Source organism: Hypomesus nipponensis, chromosome 7 (genome assembly GCF_054491055.1).
Source record: "Hypomesus nipponensis isolate SF chromosome 7, ASM5449105v1, whole genome shotgun sequence".
Classification (NCBI taxonomy): Eukaryota; Metazoa; Chordata; class Actinopteri; order Osmeriformes; family Osmeridae; genus Hypomesus; species Hypomesus nipponensis.
The window spans coordinates 12570142-12582482 of record NC_140367.1 but is presented as its reverse complement, the minus strand read 5'-3'; the positions used below and the strand labels follow the sequence as shown (position 1 = coordinate 12582482).

The window sequence follows — 12341 nt, the reverse complement described above, 5'->3', positions numbered from 1 at the left end:
CCATTGGGTCAGTGTTAAAAAGGAAGGTCTGATTAAGCACCAAGTCACGCTAAGCCTGACAGTTAGCCTGCCTCAGACCAGACTAGTTTTGCTGCCTAAGTTACCATAGTAACCGAGTTCAAACTACGTTGAGCTAGCTTTATGGAACCGAATGAACTACAAAAGAGTCAGACTAACTGACATAAGTCTGGCTTATTCTTAAACTCGCTTTATGGAACAATATTTTCATTAGGTCCTCTGATTTCCACACTGCAGAAGTCTAGTAGTTAGCTAGCCCTACAATTTACTGGGGCTAGGTCTGAATGTAGGAGCAAAACGGGGCACAGCTGCCATCTGTCGGTATATGCAGGTAGCAACGCTAGTGCTAAATAACTACTTAGCTGGTCGGCTCCATGACGTAAGTAGGGATTGTGAGACTGTTCACCAAAAGAACGAAGGGGAACCCACTAGTCTAGCAGATTAAGACATGTCTGTAGGTACTTAGCAAAAAGTAGCCTCAACTTTCGTTTTTTAGACTTTGAGCTACGGTACTAATGCTGAGGGTTCGCTGATATTTTCTTACAAAAACTTTTCTGGTCGTATCTATGCTTCGTTGCTAACGTGTGCTGACGTTGTGACGTTAGGCTAGCACTGAATTCCCTTTGGCCAAACAAAGGCACTTTTTGCCACAAAAACGTAATTCAAGCCTGAACAGTGCAACGGAACCTAAATCCCAATACGAGCAACGCAATCGCTACCAAGACAAACCTTTTGACACCTACATTGTCTATGTCGTCCAAATATTGAGGGATCCTCAGTGGTGGGAAAATAAATAATAAATGTGTATGAGAGCGAACACTGGTTGTGCCCTTGCCAAAGGCAAAGCACACCCAATTACACGTGTACAGAGTAATCGTATTATTGGCATAAACCGAAAAAACCTAGTAATCGGGTTTCTCATGGTCATATAAATGCACTCATGGTCTATGTAGTGCAAATATTCAAACACCAAGACAAACCTTTTGACACCAACGTTGGCTATGTAGTCCCAATATTGAGGGATCCTTAGGGGTGGGAAAATAATATATATGTGAGAGAATAAAGGTTGTGCTCTTGCCAAAGGCAAGCACATCAAATGAGTAAATAGTTACATTTACATGTAGTCCTTTAAGCAGACGCTCTCTAGAGCAACTTACAGTAAGTATAGGGACATTCCCCCCTAGGCAAGTAGGGTGAAGTGCCTTGCCCAAGGAAACAACGTCATTTGACATGGCCAGGAATCGAACCGGTAACCTTCTGATTAATGGACTGATTCTCTAAGCTCTCAGCCATCTGACCCTAGTCATCACCCTGGCCTCTGCCTGTGGCGTTTCTGCAGCTGTCTTGCCGGTTTAGGTAGCTAGCCACTTACTAGCTAGCTATCTCCCAGTACACAGAAGTTAATGAGCTTGTTAACTAATGTTCTACTATTTGAGACGCAGGTTTGTGATGTGGGTTTGTGACTGTGGCTAGCTAATTAGCCACCGTTAGCTTCACCTTTCTCCACTAACTACCTAAACCGTCAAACGTCAAGCGAATACAAGCAACGCAATCGGTACTAAGACGAACATTTTGACACCAACATTGTCTATGTAGTGCAAATATTCACGTTTTTTTAAGGGGTGGGAAAGTAACAATAACAACCAATAATACATATATATGTGAGATAAGTGTGTGCTTTTCTGATGCAGGCACACCCAATAAGAAAAGGTAGAAACACTTAAGGTGGCTTTGCAGCATTGCTGCTCAGACCCCAAATGTGAATGTGTGTAGCTCCGATTATTGGACAACACTTGGCCTAGATCCTCCCTATCAAACCCTACTGATGAATTTCCAGTACCCCCTTTGCCACCACGGCCAAGCACTTTCTTTACAGTCCTGAAAAAATACCAGATAAAATGCTACAATGCCATGATGGTCTCAAAGTTTGAATCAGAGACATCTGGCATTGTGTCCGCTCTCTTTGTCTTACTTCATCTTCTTTCAAAAGGCTATACCCCAGAAAAGCAGACCAAAGCAATGAAGAGGCCTTAAGATTGTGCTAGTTGAGGCAGCCCAATACACAAGTCTCAAGAAGCCAAGTCAATATGTGTGGCTTTGTCTAATCCCAACGCCCACCATTCTTGCATATCTCCTGACAGGAGCAGCTACAACAAAAGCTATGGACTTTAAGAAATAAGTGCCCAGACCAATACAGCTACACAGGTTGTCAATACCTCCAGAAGCACAGTGGTGACACTTACAGTCTCAAACGTAATCCCGAGTAGGTCTACTATTACTGAGTTATAGGACAGATGGGGATAACTTGGATGCTATGGTGTGACATTTTTTGTGAAGTGTGACTACCATCTGGAGTGCATTCACTTTGATGCAAAAATGTGTGTGTGTGGCGGGAGGAGGCAAACTACTTTTTTGAGTATTTCCTGCCAGCTTTGTGCAGTTTGAGAGATTCCTGTCTCAAAAAACACGACACTTACCCTCTGTAGTGGTATCCTCCATTAATGATTCTGTTGCCATCTCTCCAGTAATATCCATGGAAACACCTTGTAGATCACATCTGACTCTGTAAATATGATGCACATTTGATATTTCCAAAATGCAATGCTTACCAGGTTATATGACATATAATTCATGTGATTGTAATTTGTAAAATAAAAATAATGCATTGTGGTTATTAGCTTTTTTATACAAGAAAAACAACAGATGGGAAAAGGCATCTGTAACAGAACTTTATGGAAGACCCCTTTCCAGCTCCAGCTTCAGTTGTTGTTCACAGGTTGAAAAACTGGGTGGGATAGTTATGTATTGCTAGTTGAGATGTTAGGTTAGTTGCCTCTTTTCGTTTCCACTGTTTTAAAACAAAGTCGACATACCGGCTTTGAAACCAAGTCAATTTTTACTTGATCTTCCTAACTAGCTGTAGGTGTCACAAAACGGAACACTTTATAACACAGTGTGTTCACGCCTTCTCTTCACCTGTTGGTGTCCACTCTGTGTGTGGAGACGCTAGTTCCGCCTACACTTTCGACACAGAAAGCAGACAAGATGACTAAGGCAGCGGGATCGACAAAAATGTTGGTAACATTTGTTCTTATGTAGAAATTAACATAATCATAAAATTTTATTTTAAACATGATCAGTTGCAATATATCGCAGCACCAAAAATTATTGCACCCATTTCCATATACCGTGTGATAAGTCAATATATTGACTATTGCGACAGGCCTACCACTTACAATAAAAAATACAAATGTACAAGATACAATTGTGTAAATGTTGTGTTTTAAGTAGTCATTAGTACGGTGGCCGACATGTGCAAACGCGCTGCAAATTTAGAAAACGCATGCAAATAGACAAAACACAAGCAAATTAAGAAAACATCTTCATGAATTTGACAACACATACGCAGCATTCAGCAAACGCGCTGCAAATACACACTACACAACCAAATACATAAACACGTTGCAAAAACGAAAGCACGCAAACCAAAAACGCTGCATCCAGTTTTCACAACGGAAGTTGACCAGGCCTCTAGGGGGAGCGCTACGTGGAACAGCTTGATTTTCGGCCCCACGGAGCGAGAGAGAGAACATATGAGAAGTTTGTTTTGGAAATGGGACCAAAATCGAAGTTGCTCTTCTGAAAAACTGTAAAAGAGGAGGGCCACATGTAAAAATGAATACTAAGCTTTTTATGTCACCTCTTTACTTCAATGTTGGTCCAAACTTCTCACATGCTCTCTCTCTTTCGCTCCGTGGGGTCGAAAATCTAAATCTTCCACTTAGCGCTCCCCCTAGAGACTTGGTCAACTTCCGTTGTGAAAACTGGATGCAGCGTTTTGGTTTGCATGCTTTCGTTTTTGCAACGTGTTCATGTATTTGCAGCGCGTTTATGTATTTGGTTGTGTTGTGTGTATTTGCAGCGCTTTTGCTGAATGCTGCGTATGTGTTGTCAAATTCATGAAAAGGTTTTCTTAATTTGCTTGTGTTTTGTCTATTTGCATGTGTTTTCTTAATTTGCAGCGCGTTTGCACATGTCGGCCACCGTACATTAGAGTCAATGTGGACCATTATTATTTATGAATACATCTAACCTCATTCTTCTTTTTCTCTTCTCCGGGGATGGAACATGATTGAAGATTGAAGGAACGTAGTCAGGTGACCGAGGGTTGTCATTCTTTTTCCCTAAAACATAAGTACAAAAAAACAAATCGTAAATGTCCAGCGACATTTTAATGAATATGTGGCTTCTTTTAGGTTTGCTAACCTTTGTAATCCACACAAAATCCATGCCATACTGCATAGGCAGAACTAACGGTTGTGCCTAGAAAGAAATACAGCTACGTCCGGAAAGTGTGCAAGATTACCCCAAATCTCGCAAAAGCGAGGCTAATACTTTAATATTTTTCTACCAGGAAATTCATGATAGTTTCTCTGATGTATTTCAAATCAAACCAATTTTTTTTTCCTAAACTTAACTTTTGTCAACGTAGCTGTATCCCGACCCTACCCTCAGCCGTTAGAAATCGTTTTAGCCTGTTTGCTAGCTAAAATTACATAAATAAGATACTTCTGTTACCTTACTTATAAAGAATTGCGCAGCTTTCATACCAGAAGATGGCGTACGGACAAAACTCGAAAAGTACCTACGCACAGAAATATATATGTATAAAACCGGTTGTACGTCAAGTCCTGCTCACCTTTCCTTTATAAATCACAATTAACGTGAGATTGAACGCACGTGAACGAGCCACTGACCCCGCCTTGCCTCCTCCCATAAATGAATATGCAGATGGATATAAATACCCTCCAGAGGTCATTTCTTTGTCTGAATTACAGTATTTCGTTGAATAAACGCTGCACCAAAAATGAACGTTAAACGCCGCAGTGTTTATTCGAAGAAATACGGTGACTGAGATCGAGGTTCTGTCAACAGAGGTGGAGGCAAAAAAATGTGTCAGTTTGGCGGCCTGTCATCAGGTATTAGTGACAAAAGAAAGTTTGCGGAGTGGAAAACTGTCACTATTTGCGCCCTTTCTTGTTTTTAACCTGTTGCACCTGTAGCAAGTGCATTACAAATAAAATCATCATCATTATTATTATTATAGGGCCATAAATGCTGTGGGTTCAGAGAACCGGACCATGCAGGGTTTGACATAAGCGATGGCCCGATGGCCTGGGGCCAGTAAAAAGTAACGTCGGGACAGTTAAATAGCAACTCACTGGCCCGATCGGGCCACTGCAAATTATTGATTGAAAAAAAAAAAAGTTAACATCCTTCATATGTTTTTCTATCTGCTAAATGCATAAATAACTTTGCAGCTCGTGGGGCGCACATTTGTCAAATCAAGAGTTGAGTGAGTGACGAGTGGTTGTCAAATTGTAATTCTCTAATCTCTATACATTTTTTAAGAACTGGCGCGAGACAAAAGTGAAGATGAAAGCAAAGTAGAGCTATGAGTTCAAACGGAAGCAACTTTTTTTTATGGAGCTTAAGGCTGATTTATACTTCTGCGTTTTTACGCACACGCACACAGGGAACGCCCTCTCCATCAAGAAACGCCCTCTCCGTGTCCTCTCCGAGCCTCTCGCAGAGCTCTGTGTGTACCTCCTGATTTTCCTGACTCTCCGTCTGTCCGTCCGTCATTTTACGGATACCCCTTGGCTGTGATTGGTCCGTATTAAGAACCGCTAGCGTCAGGGGCGGGGTTGCCGTGACCAACAAGAGAACAGAATCCTTTGACCGGCATTGTTGTAAGTTTTTACAATTCATATTTCAGCTAAACAGTACATGTAAATCATCATCTGAATTAAAATGTGACGAGAAATGGGCAGTGTAGTTGCTAGGAATGTGCTTATTTTATTGATGAAGCGGCTAATTTGTAAATTTGCTTCAACTTTTCGATAACCAAGCGAGCATTGCAGTGCAGCGCCATCTACTGTTCTAGCGGTGAATTGCTTTCAGCACGCAGAGCCGTCGGAGTAGTATAAATTCAAACAATCCGTCCGACTCCGTGCGTGCGTCTGTCTGTTAACAGAGACGCAGAAGTATAAATCGGCCTTTAGATGCACTGTGTCGTCTGTCGTATGTTCCCGTCTAAAGCAGACAAAAGTGGATCTTTTTTACACAGGTACCGACAATTTTCGAAAACAATCCCTGACCAGCCATGCTAGCAGGCAGCACCTGGTTTGCGTGACAGTTAAGCGGATGGTTGACAATCTATCTTCCAGGCCGTTGACCATGCTGGTTAGGAATTTAAATGCAGATGCCCATCATGTTATTGCACGATTTATAACAACGGCATATCACGTAATTAAGACAGATAGACGTTTGCCTTGTTCCCCCGGGCTATTGAACTGCAGCAGAAGAATGGTGTTGACTTGGGTACTTAGTATCATACTGATGAAATGTAATGGAAGCTTTTATAAATTAGCATTGAGGGACCAGAGGTTTCAGTTTCAGCCAGACAGTCGTGCAGAGATGGTTGTCAGCATGGAACAGAGCACGTCATTTGAGGTTAGAAGTCAATTGTTTTGCTGACTATTACCTTATTATTTTTTATCACTAGAAATGTGATTTCATTTTTGTTCTTTTTATATCCAGGATGTGTTTAATAAATGGTTAAACATGTTAACAGAATAACAACTTATAAGTCTTTGGTTTTGTTGTAACAATGATAAATTACAACTTTTGGAGGGGGGGCCAGTAAAAATGGCCTTGGGGCCAGTAAGTTTCAAACCCACTGGCCCGTGGGTTTGAAACCCTGCCATGGAAGAAATTCAGGGGCGGTTCTACACGGGGGCCTCCAGGGGCCAGTGCCCCTGTCAAAATGTCCCTGCCCCCCCCTGTGGCCCCCCTAAGCTGACTAAAAAAAGAAAGAAAAACTTTATTTTTACCCATGTCTTCTTCCAGTAGTCATCATAAACCGAGGAAGGGACATTGCAGCTTATTTTGCCCCAGTAAATAAAAAAGTCAGAGACATATCAAGATATTGAGAGAGCTGAGGAGATGGAAGGAGTGCTGGAGCGTATGATTTCAATGTAAAGAAAAATTTAAGTATTTAACCTGTTAAGGAGTAGCATCGCACATATTTGATCGTTCGAAAGCGGGCCCCACAGAGTAACGTCGCACGAGTGATTCTGAACATTCCAACCGACTATTTTCATATAGACAAAAACTATATGACAAACGCTATTGTATGGCTTCAAAATTAATAATTAGGAGGCTAACAAGTAACACTAGCAGGTTGTAGCATTGCTACGAGTATTATGCTAGGTTGCTAGGTAACGGAAGCTAACTAAAGCTAGCTAGCTTCCGTTTTGGAAAGATAACTCACTCTGGTGGAAGCGTCGGTAATATTTAGAACTCACGCATCTAAAGGTTAATGTCTAAATATCATTTGTTTCCGTTTTTTAATGTGCTCCTCTGATTAAACACTGCCCCCCCCCTGGCCCCCCAATAAAATGTGTCTAGAACCGCCACCGCAGAAATTAAGAAGAAATGATCCGATGTAAAACGTTAAATGAAGAAACGAATGGTGGTGCATCGTAACAGGATGGCACCTATAGGGTTAGCGTGACATGCATTTCCTGAGTGATTTTGTCGTTTGTTTGACACCCTCAAGTTTAAACAGAAATTATTAAGTGGTGGCGGATTAAACAGAAGGCTATATAGCATTTCCCGTTTTGGGTTTCGGCATTTTGATGTTATCATCCACATTAATGATCAAACTTTTATTTTTATGTTTTTGAATAGTCAACGTCAAATGTAGTAGTGGAAACTTTTATTTTGTAATGTTTGGTGGGTTTTGGCACTTTTCCGTTGCCATGTTACAGAGCCAGATAAGACTTAACGGACGGTCTGCACATTCTCACGTCAAGTAAATCTTCAAAACACAAGCTTTTTGTGCATACGCAACATTTATAGACCCATTATTTGTTTGTAAACATTCGGGATGTGCGCGCAATGTGGTTGCAGAAAACCGAGAAAGGATAGCATTTATAACGGCAAAAGGACCATGCGGATCATACAAATAGTTAGATTTAAAAAGGCCAAAAAGGTTGAAAGCGATTCCTCAGTGATCTGTCGCATCAGAATTTTGATTTGGATCACGAAAGCCTTGAAATTTGAGTGAGAATGTCGCCCGGTAGACCGCATAGTCAGGCGGCAGCAATGTCTTCACGTTATGTCACAAAGTTCATAATTTTACAGTGAATTCTACATCTAAAATGTTGAGCAGGGCAGCTTTCAAGAGATATGGGACTTCTGCTTTTAGCCAGCTGGTCCGATTATTTTAGTGATTTGTTTAAAACTGGCAATCTGAGAGAGACTGCGTCCCCGTTTTGACGTTAGCATCAGTCAGACAAAGGTCGCTCACTGGCAGTGTGCACAATGTGTCAGGACCGCAGTTCTAGGACCCTCGTTTTATCTGACAGCGCCATGTAGCGAATGGGATAAACATCGACCGGAACAAGATAATATTTTCCTGCGGTAGTGAATATTGTAGGATTACAGCTCAGAACAAGATGGACTAGAATCAGAGTGAAAGTAGCTAATGTGAATCGCGTAGGGTTATGTATAAAACAATTCTGGTGTCTTGAATTGAACAACTAGCTAACTTCAACTTTGCTGGCGAAATCATTTCAAGACACTAGAATTGTTTTCAACGTCAAACAAACTACTAGAGCTAACACTTAGTAGTTATAGCACTCGCTAGCTAGCTAGCTCTACACACATAGCTTCCTTAAAAACGAACTGTAAATTGTTACTCTATTTGTTTAATGAAACAGTAGCGCGACGTAGCTTATGTTAATCAAGTATTGTTCAACATATTAACATAAGTTAGCTAAATGTTCAAAACAATTCTGATACAATTATCTGTTCACTTATTATAGTTTTATGAAATACGAACTTTTAGACTATTTGTTTTGTTTTATTGAAACCATTTTGGCAAGCCCAACTACTGAAGGTGTCTTATGATAAAGCCAGCACATTAATAAAACTTCAAAAAAATGATAGGTTAAAAGCAAGTGGATTCGATCTGTCAGCTAAAAGAAATCTGCAGCCTACTGTCTTAAAAATTAACCATATAATTTTTGTAGGCCATCATATAGGCTACGGCCTGAGTATGCTGAGGAAGCTGTCCCTGCAGGATGCAGAAAAGGTCTTCATCTCTGGACCAGTTTATCATCGGAGGTAAGTAGAGAACGTACATTTTCTGCACAATGCCATACAACTTTATAATCTACTATTAATACCTTTATTATCAACCACTTAAGTAATGCTAATTAATGTACACTACTTTGTTAGGGTAACTGATATTTATGCTTACATAGAAGTAATGTTGTCTGTGCTATTTCAGTGAAGTGGAGGAGTTTGATAGGGGGATATCTGAACAATTGCGCACTGAAGGGAGACCATTCAACTAGTAGCGTTAATGTTATGTTACCGACTTCACAATATGGGGTTTGAATATTGAAAGGTCACAAAGTCAAATATCCATAATGTTTTTTATATTTGTTTTTCTTGCCTCTCTAACATTACACATTTGTGGTTGAGATTGAGTGACTGCAAAAACCATAGCAAATAGAATAGGACTTCACTTTTCCAGAACTTTGTGGTGTCAGACACATCCAAAATGCAGCATGCACACACGCATGTGCAGTATTTACAGGAATATACAGGAAAATACAGGAAGCATTTTCATGCAGCCCATCCACCATAGAGGTTCACCACCAGTAGCAGAGAATGAAGCGGTGGATCTTCCGCAGCACCACCATCCCACATTACTCAAAGAAAATGTTTTTTTTTGTGATGATGACATTAAATTAATTAAATTATAACAGATTAGAGTTAAACTTGTATATCCTCAGATAACTTTGATCAAATAAATAAAATAATGAAACAAATCACAGAATATGTTCATTGCATAAGTATTTTGACAGAATCCTGTGTGTGTGGAATTTAATTATCTGCAGTATGAATCAAGGATTTACTCATGTTTAGTAGTTGTATTCCCAACAGATGTGGTTACATTCTATTAAAGGCACAAGAGGTATTCCACAAACACAAGCTTAGCATGTGCTTTTAGTTTTTCCAGATGGGAGTGCATGATGCAGGAAAGTAAGGGCAGCATCATCGAGACTTCTATACTTCATGTAGGCAAACTGGAGTTGATCTACCAGGTTCTGGGGTGTCTCTTGTACTTACAAAAGTATCAGACATTCAAAACTTTTCATCACCACTGATGTAAGAGCTACATGTTGGAAGTAATTGGGAAGCCTGGGTCTGCTCTTCTTTGGAACAAGGCAGATGGCAGAGGTGGAGGAGCTGGAACTGTGCGTTCCTGCTCCTCCAATGACCAGTTGAACAGTTCACAGAAGACAGGGCCAGTTGTTTGTAGCAGGTCTCCAGGAGCTTGTTATGACTGATATTATCAGGACATAATGCTTTGTTGACTTTGGCTATTTGGTGAATGTAAGCCCTTTAGAACGAGTTCAGAGTATCTGCAAAGGTGCCACAATCCTTAAGGCTTATGTTGCAGAGTGTAAATTGGTTCTCTGTAGTCCCAGAAAACTTTTAAGGCCACTCCAGACATCACACATCTGTCCATACTGATATTTTCCACCTTTTCTTTAGGCTATTTTAGCTTCCTTAATTTGCTTAAGCCTACTTCATTTTATCACATTGATATATTTTCCAACTTTTCTTTAGACTATTTTATCTTCCTTAATTTGCTTACTTAATTTTATCAAATTACACTGGATCTTGACATCTATGAAATATGCAATTGTATGCGATTTGAATGTTTTAAATATTTATTATTCGAACATGTTTTCAAATATTATACCTTTCTATATTATTAAAACATATTTTCAAATATTATACCACTTTTCCAGAGTCCATCCTTTAAGCAGGCTGTGGGGATTGGCAAATGCCACACGTTTGTTTAATTGCCTTTTGTTTAGTGCTGGTTTCTGGGCACTGGTCGAACCATGGAGGCCATTTCGAGACAGAATTCTACAAACTGTCCTGGTTGACACGGGGACTTGAGGTGACCAGGCCTGGTGGAGCTCCGCTGCACTGAAAAAAGGGCTGGCCTTGGATTTTCAAGCCAACAAACGGTCCTCCCAAGCAGTTGTCTTGCGGGGTCTGCCGGACCAAGGCTTGTCAAAAACATCTCCAGTCTCTTCGATTATTTTTCTTATTCTTTGTACTTGGTGCTGAAACACATTGAAGGTGTCAGCCACCTCAGCAGTGGATCTGGGTCTCATTTATAAAACTGTGCGTAGGATTCTTACTAAAAGTGTACGTACGCCCAAAAGCCTAAAATGGCGTACGCACACAAATTCAGATTTATAAAACCGTGCGTACGCACACCTGTACACAATGTTCCCTTTATAAATCACAGATTAACCACAAGTGTGCGTACGTGAATCAGCATTGTACCCCGCCCTGAACACGCCCATTTTTAACCATAAATAGTCAATGCAAAGCACCTCATGAATGAACCAGTTTTTGATTTAGGAGGATATTTGCACAGTATTAAATAAATATATTTAGTTATACATTGTGTTCTGCAGTTATCTAAAAGTAGGATATGTGATGTTATACTGTATTCCATGCAGTCGGGTTATCTCCCCCTCCTGAACTCCCGTAGTGGACAATCTAATGGTGAGGAAGCGCTGAATTTTTATTTAAAATTTGAGTTGGATTGTACAATGTGTTTATGGAACAAGAATCACTCAGTACAAGCGCAAATAACACTGCTGGATGTAATCTTCATGATAATCATGAAATTGAATGGAAAAAAAACGTGTGTGAGGAAAACAAATATAAATATAAATATGTGATTTTTTTATTTATATAATATATAAATATTACGAGTAACGTTCTTCCCACATTTAATTTCTGCAGTCTGACTACAGTAGGGTCATCTGCGTCGCCAATTCCAACTGTTTTCAAAATGTGCGTAGGCCTACGGGAGGGTCAGAGTTTGCGGAGGACCGCACACTCCCGTCAAGTTTGTTTTTTATAAATCACAACCTCTGCGTGGAAAGTGGCGTACGCACATTTTCAGCCCCGTTTTGTGCGTACGCAAGCTTTATAAATGAGACCCCTGGTCTTCAGACCGTTGATAATCAACGCTTTGGTCTCAGGGTGAATCTTAGGCATGTTGTCAGAGGTCAAGTTGCAGTTGATGTGAAGGTCTGTTGTGCTGGGGTTCTTTTTATACACACCCACTAATTGATTGATCAATTATTGATCACAGGTGAGGCTGTAATCTAGGATTGGGTGCATCATATGACAAGGCGACAAGACTT

The 12341-nt window shown here is 40.4% G+C and overlaps 1 protein-coding gene across 1 annotated transcript in view; it reads right to left on the bottom strand.

Annotated features, from left to right (window-relative positions):
- The window catches only part of LOC146276854 (uncharacterized), a 52341-nt gene that overhangs the window by 15756 nt on the left and 24244 nt on the right, over nucleotides 1-12341 (bottom strand). The window contains exons 3-4 of the mRNA XM_084701114.1: nucleotides 4112-4202; nucleotides 2496-2581 (exon numbers count right to left, since the gene is read on the bottom strand). Coding sequence (XP_084557240.1) covers nucleotides 2496-2581; nucleotides 4112-4116 — 91 coding nt within the window. The 5' untranslated portion in view covers nucleotides 4117-4202. The remainder of the gene's footprint in view (nucleotides 1-2495; nucleotides 2582-4111; nucleotides 4203-12341) is intronic.